Source organism: Epinephelus moara, chromosome 19 (assembly GCF_006386435.1).
Source record: "Epinephelus moara isolate mb chromosome 19, YSFRI_EMoa_1.0, whole genome shotgun sequence".
NCBI lineage: Eukaryota > Metazoa > Chordata > Actinopteri > Perciformes > Serranidae > Epinephelus > Epinephelus moara.
In genome coordinates this window covers 654,050-674,056 of record NC_065524.1, presented here as the reverse complement: position 1 = coordinate 674,056, position 20,007 = coordinate 654,050, and the positions used below count along the sequence as shown (strand labels likewise).

At 39.9% G+C, this 20,007-nt stretch overlaps 1 protein-coding gene across 1 annotated transcript in view; it reads right to left on the bottom strand.

Annotated features, from left to right (window-relative positions):
- Positions 1-16,826, bottom strand: part of pitx3 (paired-like homeodomain 3) — a 29,851-nt gene extending 13,025 nt beyond the window's left edge. The window contains exons 1-2 of the mRNA XM_050070848.1: positions 16,632-16,826; positions 6,645-6,762 (exon numbers count right to left, since the gene is read on the bottom strand). Of these exons, the coding sequence (XP_049926805.1) occupies positions 6,645-6,753 (109 nt within the window). The 5' untranslated portion in view covers positions 6,754-6,762; positions 16,632-16,826. The remainder of the gene's footprint in view (positions 1-6,644; positions 6,763-16,631) is intronic.
- Positions 16,827-20,007: the final 3,181 nt, after the last annotated feature.

The window sequence follows — 20,007 nt, the reverse complement described above, 5'->3', positions numbered from 1 at the left end:
GCGAGCTTTTAGCGCACCTTCGGCGAAGCCTTTTGGCACGAAACTGTCACTGCGCCAAGCTGGATCTGTCGACACCTCCCCCTGCTGCGCTGCCACACCCATCTCAGTGCACCTCGGTCTGCCAAACTACCAAACTGAGTGCGCCTCGGGTTGCGCTGCTCGAATCTATCCCATATCTTCAAAAGGTTGAGGGTTAACATCACTGTGACATCATAATGCTCTGCAAAAACACTTTTCTGGCCATTATTCGGTATTATATCTCAGGAACAGAAGGAAGGCATTTGGATAGATAGTAAATTGGTGACACTAATCTTGGGTGTCTATCTTGAATATGTGCTGACTGTACAGATCTTCTGTGCTGCTGAGGGGAAGATGCGTATGAAGCACCCATGTTTTAGAATGTTTAACTTCTTTTCAGTGACATCTATATTTGAAGTATTGTCTACTGCCTTGGCTGCATATTAGTCTGAACAGGCATGGATGTAAACTGTAACTGCATACAGTGGTGAAAATGTCAAAGGAGATCTGGGGTTGGTTTTTATTTCTCTTTGCATGCATTCATAATCTTTCACTGGCACACGTGTCTTTAACTTGACAGCACTAAATAGATTACACCACAGGTTAATGCCTCCATCATCAACAGACAGTAGCTGGAAAAATGGGACAAAATTCCATCAGCAACCATACTTACATTACTGACTGGTGAAAAATCACCACATTGTTTGATCTGCTGTGATCTGCCATTAATATATGCCATTCTATCCTCACTTGTGCACACTTGTGAGCTCATGGTGAAGAGGGAGCTGAGCCGCAGGCGAAGCTTTCTTTTTACTGGTCCATCTATGTCCCAACCCTCACCTATGGTCATGAGCCCTGAGTAGTGACCAAAAGAATGAGATCGCAGATACAAGTGGCTGAAATGAGTTTCCTCCATGAGATGGCTGGGCTCAGCCTTAGAGATAGGGTAAGGAGCTCAGACATCTGGAGGGAGCTAGGAGTAGAGCCGCTGCTCCTTCACATTGAAAGGGGTCAGTAGAGGTGGTTCGGGCGTCTGATCAGGATGCCTCCTAGGTGCCTCCCACTGGAGGTGTTTTGGACATGTCCCACTGGTAGGAGGCCCCGGAAGGATCATATATCTCATCTGGCCTGGTAATGCCTGGGAGTCCCCCCAGGAGGAGCTGGAAAGCGTTGCTGGGAAGAGGGATGTCTGGGGTGCTTTGGGGGGGTTGCCCCTGCGACCCGACCCCGGATAAATGGATGAAAATGGATGGATGGATATATGCCATCAGTTTATGAGTAACCATGGATATTTCATCATCTGAAATTTGCAGATTAGTGTATTTGGCATGCAAACTGTTTATGTTTTCCTCACCCAAAGGTGTGGGTGACACATGTAAATTGTATGCAGCAATGCTATTCAGGGGAGATAACAATACACAAATGTTTTCAGGGTGACTTTCCTGTCCCTGCACCACCTGTTACAAAAACATGAAATGAGTCAAGATTTTCAACATATGTCTCATCTGAACACCATTGTCTTATTTGATTTTTTGGTTCTGGGGATCTGAAAAGTATGACCAAATGAATGGGCATCCCCAACTTAGTTGGAAATGACACCTTAAATGTTTTCCTACAATGTTTAGTTTAAAAATAAATGGGTTTTAACATCAGACTTGATGGACTGGCAGCCATCTTGGATTTAACCTCTCACACCCCTCAGAGGTCAAATCTTAAGGTATGTACCAACTATGTTAGAAATGTCATGCTTTCCCATGAAATGCACAATTTGTATTTATCCACTGTAATATATGGACAGTGTCTTCAGGCTCTCAGTGAGATCCACCCCTTGCTTCTCTAGACCTCCACCAACCCATCCAAATATGGTCACCTCTGGCTGCAAAAATCCAAGATGGAGATGGTCAAGATGATGTCATATTGGCTCAGTGTTCAAAAAGTTACTTTTGAAATGTAATATATTAAAGATTACAAGTTACCCCATTAAAAATGTAATTAATAATGCAACTATATTAATTACTTACTATTTAATTGCTTATCTAACAAATCTTTTGAACTGAAGTTGAAAAGTACTAAAAACTAAAGTCTATAAATACTGTACTCCCAGTGGCTTTGCTGACCCATGTTGTCCAGATATATGACAAAGGAAGGCATTCCTGCACAATCAAAAGATCCAAAGTAACAGAATGAATGTTATATTGTACATACTTTCTCAGCTTTTTACCAAAAAGAATATATTCACCAAGCGGCAACCTCTAATGCTAAAAAATGAAGGCAACACAGAAGTGCTAAAAACTGCAGTGCTTAAATGACCACTTGAGGCTGGCTCCAGACTGACTTAGTCAGTCCATACAGACCCCCATGTTAAAATGTCTAGATTTACAGCAGAAATAAACATGTTTTCAGCCTGATACAAAAAACACTTTTGGTCTCTATAGCTAATTTCAACATTCATGAAAACTATGTATAACTCACCCATTTACATTTTATAAAGACTTAAGGTCACACATAATTAAGTGACAATCTGTCTGGTGATAGTGTCCTCAGTTTCTCAGTCAGATCACTTCTGGTTCCAAAAAAACAAGATGGCGACAGCTGAAATGACGAACTGGAGGCTTCGAAATGGGAGTCCAGAGACCAATGGGTGATATCACGGTAGTGTACTGTAGTGCTAATTATAGAGAGGTGTGTTCTTAACTCTGTGTTCACACAATAATTTATTTGAGTTTGTAAGAACCAGGTGGTGGAAGAGGTGTTCATATCATTGTTGAAGTTAATGTAAAAAAAAACCCAAAACAACTCTATAGTAATTACTGCTGCTGTCAATAGTTCACTCTGAAATGTTGTGGAGTAAAAGTATAGAGTAGTATCAAATGGGAGAACTGAAGTTAAGTACCTCAACCTTTTTACTTAACTACACTAAATGTATTTAGTCAACCCAGTCTCACCCCAAAGTCGTCGAAAATCAGCGCTTGATCAGTGAAGCTGTCCTTTCATGTAAGCATGACACACAGCCAGTCAGGAAAACGTGGCTGGACAATTACTAAAGTTAAGGCATTGGAAGTAGTTGCATCTAACAGGCTGAAGTTGACACGGCATCCCAGAATGTCAACAACCAGCACACTCAGGGTAACTTGCACGTCATATCTGGAATTGTTGTGGAAATTAGCCTTGAAAGAATTCCACCCAAGCTTAATAATTGAAAAGCAATCACTTTAAACTAAATATATATTAGAATTTACAATAATGACTATTCTCTTTTAACTGGAAATTTTATTCTCCACAATTCTTGAACTCTGTGCTCTGTCTGTTGAGTTTCACCTGGCCCATTGAGCTTTGAGTAAAAGACCATAGAGACAGGTAGAAATGAACTGAAGTTAATTTAATGGACATGGATTTATAACACTGTATCCACTTTCCTTATAATTACCACCAGATTTCATAGTTCTTCAAAAGAAACTAAGAAATAACAGTAACTTATTAGTTTCTTTCTAGGGAATTATTGTTAGGGAATTATCATTTCATTCATTGCATTAAATAAAAGCATATATACACACTCGAACTTGCCAAGAAGCACCTAAAAGCAGAGCTCCAGTAGAGTCTAACTGGCTGAATTCTGGATAGAGAGGCAGAGCAGTACTATCCAACCCCTGCTGAAACTGACTGGATATTATTGTCAGATCAAACATCATCTGAAATCCCTCCATCCCACATGCTGGAAAATAACAAGCATGGGTGTGACATCACCAAGAGAGAATGATTTCAAACACTGCATTGCACTGCATTCAAAGATGTGCAGGGGCAGTGAGTGATTGCATTTGGCCCCCAGCACAGTGAGTTTAAACGACCACACATCCATGTTATGTCTGCCAGGGCTTCTCTCTGCCAGATCTGACTCCCGCAATTTGAGGACCTCACAGAAAGAAGTGAAATTAGTTGGCCAGCTAATCCTGCGGATCAGGCTTTTGTGACTGGGGCAAGTTGGGCTCTGTTTGGCGAGGGCTTAGCTCTCGGAGCAGTTCGAAATGATCAGCAGGGTTTAAAAAGAGGCTCCACAGGGCCGCCGGCAAAACCAATAAGGGCCAGGCCGAGGCTGTTATCTGGCAGTAAACTGACACTGGGTAAGCTGTCACTTAAGGCCAAAGTCTATAACACAATACTGAGGAAAGGGCAGTCCTTTTTAGAGTGGCGCGCTGACCAACAATAGGAGCAATCTGACTGATAATGTGCCGACATGACAGAGCCGTTCCAGGTCAGCTTCTCAGAGAGCTTTAATCAGAAAAACAACTCCAAGAGGCTTTTAACCAAATCACTTTTCAGCATGTGGAAAAACAGCATAATTCAGATTATGTTCACAGAAAAAAAAAAAAAAAGCTGTCATGACTGAGAGACTACATGGACTATCACATACATATTTAGTCCAGGTGAGAGCTCTGAAATGCTGGCTGCCAAACTTGCTCTCACGGGTAAAATCAAAGTCGGTTTTTACAGGAGCTGCACCTTTTTTTCAGATACAAAGCTTCTTCTAAAGAGACACACTCAGGTCATTCACTCATGGGTGTGAGATAGAACACGTCCATGCCTGTGGCATGGGCGTCAGCTTGGTGTGGTAAGGTGTGGCAGCCACATTACACATCAGCATAACCCAGTCCAGATTTGAGCTTGTATTTTTGTTCATTATAAAGGAGAACAAAAACCAACAATAAACTGTAAGAAAGGCATTTATAATCTTTCAAATCAAATCCATTGTGGATTCAGGACTAATATTCCGTCAATATTGTTTATCTGATTTCAGAGGGAAAATACTGGAGAAAATACAAGTTATTTCGATTCATTATCAGAGTAAAGGTCTCTGTAACTGTACAAATACATTTAAATTTGTACAAATTATTTCCACACAGCCAGCAATTAATTGTGGAGGGATAAATACTGAAACATTTAATTATTCATTATTTTCTGGATGAAAAGTTATCACATTTGAACATATTAAATCTCAAAATACTAGTGGGCTTATAGAATACCCACCATGTGTAGGTTTTTATTTACAGAAGGTTTAACCACATTATTAGATGGGTTTTTTCTTATTTTCGCAAAAGAGGAACATTCCTTTATTTTATTCAAATTGTGTTTGCGTTGTGTTTTTCGTGCACAAATTCAACAATATTTAAGGCTTTTATTGTGAAAACAGATTTGATAACACATTAATTAGAATTGGAATTCCATCGTCAGTACAAAAGATAAGCGACTGTGATAGAGTATGAGTCATGTTTTTCTCTGCTGTGCTAACACATACTGTCTGGGCCTTTATTCATAGAATCACTTTGACATTTAGGCCCAATAAAAAAAAACTTAAAGTCCAATTAGAGAAAGAGTTTGCAGACAGCAGCTGAGTTTCACTCAGACTCACTTCTTTAGGGCTAAATGAGTTAAGTGAGTGGTCCTTGGGAAGACCGCAGCAGGAGACACACCAAAGTATTTTACACTACATTTCTATCCTAAATAGTTTGTGTTTGACAGTTTGTTAAGACTGAGTTTAGCGATTATGTTGGGTTACACACACATAAACACACACACACACACACAGATAGATATAGATATATCTATCTAATACGTGGGTGGGTGAATATGTACAATATATGGAGAAGTTAGCCAGAGTTTGGAAAATCCATCCAGGTGATTATTTGTCACATGACGCTCCATGGCTGGGACAAACTCACATGGTCAGTTATGTAAACTGAGTTTACAAAAGCTGAGAGTAAAGCTTACAATCAGACAAGAAATAAAAGAGGCCTAGTATTATTCCACCAATCAACAGTCAGCATTTATGTGACAACAAAGCAAAATCCATTCATGAAGGCCGTGACATGCAGTTGAAAGACCCCTGAAAAAGCATGCAAGTGGACCTTTTGACAAATTATTCAAAACATAATCTCTTCTTTCTTTCATTCCGATGTATTAGTTTGTTGATGATTATATGAGTGGAATACCCAGACGATCAAACTGACTATTCAGTCTGGATTTTTAATTCTGGATGTTAAAGTGTGCTGAATCAACTGGAGCCGCTGAGTCTGATGCTCTCAAGAGAAATAATTTTTTCGCGATTAATCTATTCAAATTAAATTGAGTTGATGTTATTAGACGACAGACCATCACCTGCGCCTGTCACAGCGCCAGAGAAACCGATTTACAATTTAACAGGCTCTGTTTTCAGGATCAAGACTCTCTGCAGACTGACTGATGTGACTGATTACTGTTTGTTTTGGAGACAATTGGCCTCCATCATTTGTTGATGCTATTGTGCAGAAATGCTTAGGCTTCTCCCGATCATCATCATCATCATCATCATCATTATTATTATTATTATAATTATTAGTATTATTATTATCATTGGATGTTTCATTGTCGTTTCCTCGTTTTCTTTGTGTGATACGCCTAAGGCTGCATGTTTCTGCGTGCACGGAATCACTCCAAAGGCTATTTTCATATTTAGCCCATTTATCTTTTTCTTCCTCTTTCCAGAAAATTTTATTTTGATGCAGTGGTGCACTGGGAGAGCTCCACGGAACATGAGCCCAGACTGACAGACATAAAGATGCATGAACAATGCACAATGTTCGGTGTGAACTGACCGCTGTTGTCCTGGCCTTTACATCCCTGGTCGTGCTGCGGAGTCCCAGAGTCGGAGAGCGACAGCGCTGGGCTGCGGGCTTCACTGTCCGTCAGCAGGTTAAAATCCATAACCAGGTTCTGCAGACAAACACACAGACAGGTCAGGCTTCACCCTCCCAACACACTCAGAGCTAAGTGCAGCCGCGAACCCTTCATGACCATGTCAAATCATGTAAATACGGCCGATGTCAGGCCGTATTGTTCCTGTCGCATAGGAGCAAATTTAATACCGTATTAATATCATAATTATAATCTGGTGTCACAGCATCCCCACAGCCTCATTTTAGCGTTCCCCTCTCTCCACTACAATGTTTGAGTTTTCATGTGCATACAGTTTACATTATCATGTTGTGTTTTCTATTATATTTCAGATCATTTTAAATAACTCGAGAAATATTTCTATAATTTAATAAGGAAAAGCGTAATTATTGCTTATGAACCTGATCTGCTCTGTCACTATTCCTATGTCGTTTAGAAGGATTCATTTGTGTGATCGTGTGTCTCGCTTCCTGTGATATTTTGAGTAATAACCTAAGAATCTTTGTAAAAGGTAGGCTGCAGATGACAATGATCATTTTGCTGTTAGAGGAGTACTGCAGGTCCTGTGCACTATTTGTCCCCACACACTTTTATCATTTCACTTTGAGTTAGAGGAAGAACTTCATTTGTCATTATATGAGCAAGCATGCAACGAAAGTGCAAACCTCCGTAGTGCATAATATGCATAAATAAATAAATAAATCATTTATAAATGAGTCACTGAGTAAAACAAGGCACCACAATAACAAAATAAACACATTAATAATCAAATAATGCAATATAACGGGGGACAGTGTGTTGGGGTGATTTGGCTTTGAATCAATCATGAGTGTGTAGTGATTTATTCAACGGCACAACAGCATGGGACACCTATCGAGAGAGCTCCTAGCCGCTACACTACTGTACAGCGCGCCGCCATAGCCGCCATACTATTGAGTTACTCACCGAAATCTCTAGCTGCCACACTCCAGATGAGTGAGGAGAGGAGTTCATGTATTAATTAATACCCTCATCTGAGACAATGAAAACAAACGAATGCTATTTGCTTCGGGTTTTGCTACAGGCATCCCATCAGTTTGTCAGAACAGAGCCTTAAACAGTTCTGCAGCCTCCTGTAGCTTCATGTTTTTTAGGTAACAGACATAACATACCTAAATATATTATTTTTCAGTTTATATTCTCTTAAACAGACAAATCTAAGACAGAAAGGACAGCACTTATTTTAGTTAAGATATAATAACAAAAAAAAAAACGATCAAAGATTTTAAGCAGGGTAACTGCATTTATAATTTGGTAATTTATAGCATTTCTAATTCTTCATTTTTCACGATTAGTAGCTGTATCATTGTGTTATTTGCTAGCAGGGGTGTAGCACCAAATTCTGGGCCCAATGCATTAGCAGTCGCTGTGGGTCTCCCACCCTTCCTCTCTTGATCCACAACAGTCTTATGCACCTTTTGATTTTTTTTCTTTTCTTTTTTTTCTTTTTTTTTATACAAAGTCTGGGGAAAGACATGACAGTATACATTGGTGCTCCAACAGCAGAAGCAGTCACTCACTTGGTTTATATGTTTAGAGACAAATCCAAGTGCAGGTGCAGACTAAACTACTTTGCACTTTTATGGGTTGAGAGGGGCCTCAGGGAGCTTCCTCTATTTTTTTATACAAAGTTTAGTATTTCAACCGATTTATTCAGCCAATTATGGTACTACAAAAAAATGTAAACAAAAACTAACTCAACACTCAACACTGTGTGTGTGTGTGTGTGTGTGTGTGTGTCTTTTTAGTTTAAGTACACCCTCCCGAACAAAAAGACTCCATATAGATTTAGGTTCCTAAGTGGGGAAAATATTGTTCAATTTGACAGTGCATTCTGTTTCTATTTTCTCTTTGATCTTTCCTTTCACCCTGGGCTGTGGTTGTAATCTTGATCCCTTTATATGAGCCTGACATAAGCAGCTATAACAAGACCTGCCCTGAATTGACTCTACTGTATTTAGGGCTACATGGAGAGAGCAATAGAGTTATCGCTGTAGAATACACTATGACATTGCCAAGCCAAATTCTTGCCAGTGAGGTCGGAGTGTTGCTCAGTGGAGCCCAAAAATAGCTAGTCATTTTTTTTATAAGAGAGCAGTTAACACAAGGATTATGATAAGTGCTATATTGTAGGCAACTGGACTTTCTTCGCAAGAAGCTTCCTGAAGAAGAAGAAGAACTGAATAACTGAAGAAGCTTCTTGGATGAGAGGTTGTTGTTCAGGTTGTTCCTGAAGAACTGAAGAAGCTTCTTGGATGAGATGCAAAACATCTTCAAGAAACGCAAGCAAGTCCAGTTGCCTACGATATAGCACTTATGATTACCATGACCTGGATGACTGAGAATCTTCACCGACAGATAGAATATGTGTGTGTGTTGGGAGGGGGGCACACACAGTCTGTAAAAACTGAAAATTTATGGCTAATACTTTGAAAGTAAAATCACTTCTTGTGTTTGATAAGACATGCATCCAAAATTGTGCTGCATGTTATCATGTTGTTATTAAGCCTATATCTGTGATGTCAAGTCACACTTTGAAGTTTTTTAAACAGCAAAGCATTACACTTAAGCAACAGTAAAATCAAAGACGTCAAAACACTTTATCAAATGTTTGAAACAATTATCCACAGAGGAATAAAAGGGATGAAGGAGGTGTTAAGTGAAGCCTCAGCCCACCTAAACTTAGTGTGGTGTTACTGTTTACCCTCCTTTTGTATTTTCCAGGACACTGGTGAGTAGCACCTAAAGTTTACAGGTGCAGTGGAAAGTCTTAAAGCTGTCGCATACTACAATGACTCCGTGTCATCGAAGATTTAAAAAGGCAATAAACCTCATCTCTGAAAATCAAACACAGATTTTGAGCCGAGGTTTAACCATCTTTGCTGACTGTTAGGCTGTTGTCAATCTCTCTGTGTGTAGTTACCATTGTGGATATGAGCTTTAGAAGCAGCAACATTTCTGGGGAAGGTGTACTCCCCCTCACCTCTCTTCACCACCGGAGGATAAGCTCCCCCTCTGTGTTTCCCTGCCATCTGTTTGCCACCATGCCAGTCCTTTGTGTGCCAGTCATGTGACTTCTGCTGGGGTTAAATCTGAAGCAGGGGAGGCAGAGTACAGAGCATGGTATGCCCCCCCCCCCAACAACAACAACAGATTGTATGATTTGGCTGAACTCTTGAACCAGACTCACTGTCACCACTTGAAGTTGTTGAAATGACATTATTTCCCTCTGTCTTCTTTGATCATCAGTATACACTTTGTATCTGCCACTCTCCTTTTAGAGCGCAGTCATCCTTTTCAAAGTCCTAAAACATGCGGCGTATTATTTGATTTATTTAAAATTCTCTCCCTGTGTTATATATTGTCTGTTGTATTTTAATCTGATTTACTTCTGGCTGTCTTAATGCAAATGTAAGCTTTCATTGAACGTGTCAGAGTCACCGTCCCCACTATGTATTATTTGTAAAACTGTAGAATGAAAAATCCTCTTCAGGTCATTAAAACACCCAAACACAATAGTGACATGACCTCTGTGTTTAGCAGGCACCAAGGACACATAAGGATCCTAAAACTCAACACAAGTCAATGTTATAAAAAAAATCATTAAAAACCCATTGTTGAACTGTAGCTTTCGTAAACAGATGTGAAAAGTAAACTCAGACCAAAATCACAACTTGCAGGAAAGGCAGTAGGCCTCTTTCTCAGGATGAGAGGCATAGGGGTTTGCCAAATAACAGTGGAAAACTACAAGCTTCCGAATTTGGGCAGGATTTTGTTGGAAGAGTTTGATTTGTTCCTTAGTTGCACCTCAACAGACGTGACATATAAATATCGACTCAGAGTGTTGGAGGTCATGCCAGGCCACAAATGTGAATCATTATCATATATTTTGGTCCTGGCCACTTACTGGTAGAATATTTATCAGATTTTTTTGCAATGGAAAAATGGACATATTCCCTCAGAATACAATAAGATAAATTCACCAATATATGGTCATGGTGGACTAATTTTATCAAACCCCAAAGACAAGGCTTTACATGAGACACCTGTACATAATTTGAATACCACCATTCGATCCACCTGTAAACCCCAATGCACTCAACTTAAAATTTTCTGGAAACAGCTTGCACTCAAAACTTTAAGTTTAGCACAATACTGTAACATGAAAGTGTTGAGTACACCAGACACAAAATAAATGTGTCACATGACCCTTGTCTGACTGGAATTTTTATCAGTTCAACATAAGTTTTTGTGATTGTTGTTGTTGTTGTTGTTGTTGTTGTTGTTGTTGTTGTTGTTGTTGTTTGAGCATTTAATTCTATGTCATATGAAAATAAAAATATTGATTACACATTTTTGTAACATTTTTCTAATTTAATTTAAGTATCAAAATATATATTGTCTCACATTTAAACACAGTTTTCTTGTAACTGTAACCCATTAGAACCATTGTGAAATACATAAACATTAATCACTGTGTTAAGGGTAACGTGAGCGATATACAACACATTTAAACACAGTTTTCTTTGGCTTATGACCTTAAACACATTGTCTCACGGCATCCTGAGAAACCTATTAGGCAAAATCAGCTTTATACATTTTAGTCAAATTAACTCAAAACCCAAAAATCGTTGACTTAACATAAAAAATTATGTCAAGCTCACAAGGGATGAGTTTTTGTGTCAAGTGAACATAAAGTTTTTATGTCATTTTGACAATCTGGAGCATTGTGTAGTCTTTACAGTACAGTATACACAGTTTTGTTTGGTACCAGCAATGTGAAATGGCCATGGGGGAAGGAACTTAATACATTTCAATTCAGAAATTTCAGTATCTTTTTCTGTTTGTAAAGTGTAAGGTAAAAGTGTAATTTTTTCACATTCCCACTCTTAATTCATTTAATTAATAAATTCATTTATTGTCTCCCTCTTTGGGACTTTTCCTCTTGTTCATTGCTCATCACTTGTTCATCGTTTTTGGATTTCAAAAGCGTACCATGAAAATGTGACCTGCATTTGTCCTCCACTGTCTGGCAGGTTCCCTCGTATTGCAGCTACGCCTGGATTGTGTGTCGTGGTTGTGCCGCTGCCGTGGTCCTGCCTGATGCCTCCTATTGCTGCTGTTATTTCATACTTCTACTGTTATTATACACATATGATCATTATTGTCACATAGATATACTATTTAATATTAATATACACTTACAACATATGCTACCACAATTACTGTTATTATTACTATAATATTATTACTAAAATTAATGTATTGTAGCTGTTGTCATTACTGTCTGACCTGCATCTCTCTCTGGCGCTGTCTTTCTCTGTCTCAGTTTCTCTCTCTGTCTCGCCATCTGATTATGTATCATTTTGTCCTATGAATTACTGCAAATTTATTATGTTGATCTGTTCTGTACGACAACTATTGCATGTCTGTCCGTCCTGGAAGAGGGATCCCTCCTCAGTTGCTCTTCCTGAGGTTTCTACCATTTTTTTCCCCCGTTAAAGGGGTTTTTTGGAGGAGTTTTTCCTTAGCTGCTGTGAGGGTCCAAAGGACAGAGGGATGTCATATGCTGTGAAGCCCTCTGAGGTAAATTGTTATTTGTGATATTGGGCACTATAAATAAAATGGAATTGAATTGAATTGAGTTGAATTGAATTGAAATGAATTTAATTAAAGTTCTTTTGTTGGCTTTGCTGTCAGTACTTTGTTGTGTGGTTGAACAAGAACGATTGATTCTTGTTCAACCACCACTGATTTGTCTCATTTGTGTGATTTGACATATTAGCAAGCCTCCTCTGATAGAGCTGTAGCTCGATGTTAGAGGCAAATTACTGATCTGGCAAACACAGCCAACCTTCATGCGATCATCTTTGCAGAAGGATTCTGTTAACTTATTTTAAGAAAGGTCAAAGTGTTTCATGTCCCTTTGAACAAGCTAAAGCTGAGCTTTCCCTTTGTTGAATATAAGTCAGCACAAATGTACAGCAAAAAGCAATGAGAGATGAAGTCAACACACAAGCAGCTTACATGTTATTACCTCTTTCAAATTAAAAGGAGACCATAATTTTTGTTTGAAACAGCATTACCTTAGCTGTATGTGTGTGTTGAGACATCTCTCTGGGGGTTTTTTTACACTCCACAGGACAGGTCCTAGTTGCTGTTGGAACACTTCAGTCAGCGTACTGGCCTGACAGAGCAACAGCTGTCCATTTGTGAGGGCAGAGTCCAGGTCTACTAGCAGCAAGGTCCAGTATTTTGGTCAGAATTATAAATGTGAGCCAGTCCTGAGAGCTAAATCTGCCATGACAGTGATGGATGGACAGACAGCCTGGTGTCAGTGTGGTGCTGAGAGGCTGGCCGGCTTGGCAGTGAGGGGTGTGCAGGTGATGCAAGCCAGTCATTTTGTCCAGAACAAGGTGTCAGTACCCTCCACCTCCACCCCCTCCCTGTTCCCCACCCTGCCACACACACAGGCACACACACACACACACACACATCAGGGGCACCACATGATTATATTTCCAAAATCAAGAGCCCCTCTCCCCCTCCCTGTGAGCTCAATATGGCCAACAAGCTATCACTGAGCTAACAAGCAGGCTGAGGCGCTCAGTAGCTGACAGTCAGATGGATCACTGAGCCACTCCAAAGCAGAAATGGTAGCTGTGCATTCGTTGCTTTCCCTGTGTGGTTACACATCCTAGTGTGAGCTAACTCCTGAGTGAACTTCATGAACATCAAAAATGGACCTGAGCTGATTTGATTAGGCTTTTACCCTCCTCTTCATCTAGTTTACCACAGGGCCCAGGCTATTTCCTGGAGCACTTGGGGCACTGAAGCAGTCACTTCTGCCTTCACATCCACCCAACACGCTGTATCGTGCTTATTTACTGAAATAAAACACTACTGGAATGGCACTGTAAGTTTCCTCTTAATGCTGAGAGCCTCCTTTTAGAAATGGACGCAAATCAACTGCAAGATGAGTCTCTGGTCTTCATATGCAGCTGTTCAGTAACACCGATTTCATTAAAATATATATCTGCTGATAATAGTAATAATGATTATAAAATAATAATAATAATAATAATAATAATAATGGAGGGAAAATCCTCTCATTTTTCGGGAGATTGCCGGGTCCATCTGGCGGTGCGCGCGGAAGTCTGTTGCATTTCCACGGACTGCAGGCATTAGCCCGGGAATTATTCATAAACGCGTCGAGAATTAATTCCCGGGATTAAGAGTTGATTAAGATGTGTGTCACTTTGCTGCCTGAGAACTTATTAAGGGCCTCCTCGAAGAGACGGCAGATGGAATTTCAGTCCAATGTTTGTAGATGTTAATTTTTGCCCTCCTATAACAGCCATTTGCATATGATTGAGGGAGTGAGGAGCAGGCAGTCCTGCAGCAGAATCACTCCTCCGTGCATAGACGGACGGGAAATAATTGGCTGTGCTAGCTAATACAAGTCCATAACAGTGATTAACACAGAGCCTTTCTATATCAACAATTTATTACGGTAGAGCAAGAAATGTATTTCACTGATTTTGACTGTCTATAAGAGGATAACAACCTATGTTATGCAGGATGTATGGAGAAGATTTAAATGAGTCCAAGGTATAAGTATAAATGATATGATGAATATCGTTAAAGTTTCGGCGATAGCCTATTATGAGCATGTGAATTAAGATTTAGAATAAGTTTTTCTTTCACAGTTAATGGTTTTAAAAGAGTTAAATATAAGGCCTAGAAATTAAATACAAGTCCACCGCTTTGAATTTATGTAAATGCATATTTTTTATCTGCACATTTTGTGTGTTTTAGCAGTTTGAAATGCCTTGTTATTCTGTGATTTAATTCCATGATCCAGATGCACTGTGATGTAACTTGCTGGCCTCTCAGCGCAGCGGGCAGTGGTTTTCGGAAGCGCCTCTGTTGCACACGGTTGGTGATAACCACTTAAAGAAATATTTACATTCTAGCCTGAGGCCGAACGTAAATTTCGATTAAACAAATCTTATTTTCATATGTCCTGACCTGGGAACAGATGCAAAAGAGGCTACTAACTGAAGGCCTGATGGAGGAAATCTAAGCCGGTGATTCTTGGAGGTAACTCTGCCCTGCCTTTGATTTTTTTTTTTGAACAGCGCGAGCTTTAAAACGAACGTAAATTGTTAAGCACAAGGAACTGTATCCTAAACCTTAAAATACGCATCAGGCCTTTTTATATTGAAGAATATAAAATATCATTTCTGGGTTACAACTCGTGCACTGAGGGCTCCGCTTTTTATTTAACAATTTCTAAAATGACAGAATTTTTATTTGGGCCATTTATTTTGGACGAGTAATGCAGAGTGGGTTCCATATTTCACATTCGGTTAGCCACGGTCCAACAACGGGCCGTGAACAATAAGAAACTATTTTTAAAATCAATATTAACCGAAATATACATAGGTCTATTTTTAAAATATACATCCGCTGAGGAAAACCGTAAGATGCTGCTAAAAGATCCAGAAAAAGCTAGAAAGTAGACCTTAATTTTATTTCATTTTATAATACTACTACTACTAACAATAATAATAATAATTTTAATAATAAAAAAAAAAAATAATAATAACAATAATAGTTATTATTGTTGTTGTTGTTAGGCTATTTTGCTGTTGTTGCTGTAGTTGTTGTTTTTGCTGCTATTATTATTGTTGCTATTGTTGTTGTCATACTGCTGTTTCCAATGTCAAAGTCACTCATAAATATTAAAATGTTCAAAAAAATGACATGACCTGTTCGTAATCTTTGAAATAGGGATGCAAATATTACAAGCATAAGATAGAAGTTGGGGAAGTGTGTTTGTTGCGCGCGCTCACGAGACGTGTGTGTGTGTGTGTGTGTGTGTGTGTGTGTGTGTGTGTGTGTGTGTGTGTGTGTGTGTGTGTGTGTGTGTGTGTTAGGGGGTTCACAGCTTTGTTTTTTTGTCCGCGGTCTCCTGTGGCCCCGGCAAACACCTGCCACCTATCAATTTCCTCCACATCTCCAAATATTTTTGACCTCCCAAATATTTTCACAACGTCCGCCTCTGCGGAGTCTTAGAATTTTGGAGAAAATATGCCAAGCTATAAACATGATAGCCTAATTCAGTAGGCTGTAGTTCTACGGGGAAAAATAGGCTTTTGTTGGATTGGTCGCTCTGCTTCACACGGTTCTTGCCATTTTTCCTCACACACAGACGGACGGAGAATTTGGCGCTGTACGAATACTTTGTAACTGTTGTCACCGAAACGCCATCACTGTAGCCTAATGTTAATATTAATGTTAATATTAATATTAATGTAACGTTAAATTAATGTAACGTTAAAACGTTAAAATTCAGCAAGGCCCAAATTATATGGAGCCTTTCCACAGAGCCTCTTTTGCTGTTTGAATTAAACGTTTTCTTTTGATATATTTTTTAAATCACGGTGATCATTTTTGTCTAAATGGAAGATGCGATACAGACTTTCAAATATGTCACAGTGCCTAAAGTGGTGCCTCTCATCAACAACAACAATGTGCTCCGTGGACGCACACCTTAAAGTAAATTCTGCTGTTCAGAATTTCCTTTTCTAGCCTATTTGTTTCAAGCCAAATCCACAACCCTTAAAAGCTTATTGTTGGTACTTCAACTTGTACACGAAGAACTAAGCGTTTCTGGTATGGAAAGCTCCAAACTGTAGCCCTATCTTAAAAGAGTTAATGAAGCCCCTGCTCTACATCTCGGCTAGATTTTGTCAACTTTTACGCACTAATTTTAAAAAGCGCTTGGTGAATTCCAGACACTAAGACAAAAAGTGACGTTAGAAAGAGATAGAGGAGTGAGAAGTGCGGTTACTTGCACTTACATCGAATCCCGGTCTGGTTAAATTAATCCGTGGAAAACGCAAAGAGCTTTGCTACAGGCTGATGGGTGTCCTGGACTCAGGTTTGCTGGTGACATGGACAAAAAGTTCCCCGCAGCGTCCAAAAGTCAGAAAAGGCGTCGGTCAGTTTCCTACTTGTTCTTGTTCTTCCCTCTGTGCTGTCAGACATGAAGGCTGTGGAGTAGTGAGGCTTGATCCCAGCACAGAGTATAGGGGGGTAGGGGGGTGGGGGGGGTGGGGGGGATATATCGACTTGTTAAATGCTGCATGAGGTAGGCGGCGTTGTGTTCCTGTCAGGGCGCCCTTATTCTTCCTCCTCACCACAAGAGATCATTTGGGAGCATTANGGGGGGGGGGGGGGGGGGGGGGGGGGGGGGGGGGGGGGGGGGGGGGGGGGGGGGAGGGGTTTACTTCATGCTAAATATTGTGCGTGACAGGTCCAGTGTAGAAGAGACGGCCCCTACCCTCTCTCTCTTTCGCTCTCCCCCTTTCGTTGCACGCACATGGGGCACATGCGTACGCATACACACACACTAAGTGCAAACACACACTCCTCCACCTCCCTCTCCTGTTGGCTCTCTGTCTACAAACAAACCTCTCCTCTCTCCATCTCTTTCTCCCTGCAGCCTCCACAGGGCAGCTGTTTATTTACCTGCACTGTTGTAAGTTGGAATAGCAAAGGGCTGGGGACTTGACATATGGTAGCTTTTAGGTCCAAATTTCATTGTTTTGTATTTTATTATTTATTTTACAGTGATTTTCCAGCTAAATCTAAGCAACAGTTTATTTAATATAAAATAAAAAACACCTGAGAAGTACAAAACAAAGTTCCCTGTACACTGTAAACCCCAATCAATTCATGACACAACATTTTAATGTACAAAAACTCATCCTTTGTGGGCAAGTCAAAACATTTTGAGTTAATTTGACTAAAATGTATAAAGCCGATTTAACCTCAATAGTTTAAGACCAATAAACAGCACTATCATTGTGCACTTGACATATTGTGGCGTATTGGGGCTAAATGGGTGGTGTTTCCCAACATGCCATGAGACAATGTGTTCAAGACCATAAGCCAAAGAAAACTATGTTTAAATGTGTTGTAAATCACTCACGTTACCCATTACACAGTGATTAATGTTTATGTATTTCACAGTGGTTAATGTGGTAAAAGATAATGAGTTAAGTCGTATACAACGTTAGTGACCTCCTGCCTGTGTGGATAAAGCTGTGCAGATATGAAATAAAAGGGACTTCCTGGCTCAAAAACCTAAGCTTGCCACAATGAATTTTCATAGTTCAATGGAACTTAAAGTAGGTGTTTTTATGTTCATATGACATACAATTATATGCTCAAACAACAAAATATTTATATTAAACTGGCATAAAATTCCTGTCAGACAAGGGCAATATGACAAATTTATTTTGTGTCTGGTGAACTCAAAATTTTTATGTTACTGTACACAGCAAAAAGTCCAGTGTTGAATTAACTCCCACAGAGTTGATTTCAACACCTTTTTCACACTTTGACTCTCCAGAGTCAAATCAACACTTCTGAAATAGTCAAACTGTTAACACTATGCCAGCCATGGACAGGGGTGGACTGGCCATCTGGAGGTTCTGGAGAATCACAGAACAGCCGGTACTCCAGGACGGCCGGCGGCCGCCACACAGTCATCACCGTTTTTTTTTTTTTTTTTCTGTTTTTCTCCCTGATAATCTACTGTTCCACGTCCAGTCTGCTAGGTGACAGCCTTTAAATTGGATGCTAGCCGGCCCATAGATATCTATGAGCCAGCCGGCCGGCAATCAAATTGAAGAAGAAGGAAGCGCATACCGTATGCACACCGGTTGTTGTGGGCTGGGCCGAGTCAAAGTCCAGGGCTGTTTTTCAGTCCCAGTCCACCCCTGGCCATGGACGTCCTTAGACCTGGGCATTCCCGGCTATAGCCCCAGATCTTTTAAGCCTCCTTTTTTTGTTGTTGTTGTTGTTTTTTTTACTAATAAAGCACCTCGTTTCGAACTTAAAGTCCAGGGCACGGCACGGGAGCATAACAGACAGCAACGCACGTAGCACAGCAGCACACAACACACAACACACTCACCGTCACACCAGCTTACATGACATATGTACATGACTATATGTTTTACTTTTTGTTTCTGTAAATCCCTAATGATGTTTAGTATACACACATACAATTGTCCGTTCCATTTTTTTCCATGTATTTCCCACTCCAAACTGACCACACACACATCTAAATGTGAAGTAAGGGATAATGTATAGTGAGCCGGTGACTGTTGAAAAATAACTCGCGACAGGGGAATAGAACCCCAACGCGCAACGTCCATTCCCAGTCATGTTCCATTATCTCACCTGAAAATGCTGCATTTTGCCACTCCAATCCTATTTGGCTTGTGTGGACTAACCTTAACTGATTTTGATGCTCCTCAGTCTAAGGCCGTTGCTATGGCGTCCCGAGCAGCAGGGCAGCGGTGATACCTCAAGAAATAAACACCGCAGAATTTTGTTGATTGACCAGTCGGAATCACATATTTAAGAGTGCCATGTTCTAAGCAAATTTACTCTTCTGTGCTTTGGAGGATATGTGTGGAAAGAGCAGTGTCTCTGCTTTCATTTGAGATGAATGGTGTGTGTTTTGCATAACGTGGCATCGCGGTAAAGCCTAGGATATCGATGCTGTATGGAGTTTGATTTGTTGTTATTTATTTAGGCTAGGTGTTGTTTGAGCTGTGTTTGGGGCATGTAAAAACGGTTTATACCGCCTTGTAGCCCAGGTTCTGCTGTTTAATTTGATGTGCAGCATATTCTTCGTGATTAGTCCATTGTTTCACACTGTTTGGAAAGTCGTTCTCAAAGTCCCCCAGTTGGGGGATTTTCGAGTTTAACAGGTTTTAACCAACAATTTGGGCAACCCAATAACAGAAGACGAGTGCTCATTCTTTGTCAAAATACGTTAAAATCAGGTGGAATTATTCAAAAGAATTGTTCCCACTTTAGGGCTAAAGCCCTTGATGTTTTCAACTCCTAGCAACGCCCCTGATGCTAGCCCCTTCTTTAATTTACAAAACAGAGTTAAATCAACACTATGGGATTAGACAAATAACACTGCTCTGACTTACATTTTGTACCATTAGAGTAGTGTTAGTTTCACTCCCTAAAGTGTCAAGATATCTACACTGAAAAATGTTAAAACTATAGAATTACAAAATAATAATTCCAACAATAATAATAATTTTCCAAAAAAACATTTATTTTTTAAAACTTTTTTAACTTTTAGTTATAGCCTACAGTTTAAATACTGTGAATGAAGGTATAATGTATAAACTTTCATCTGAA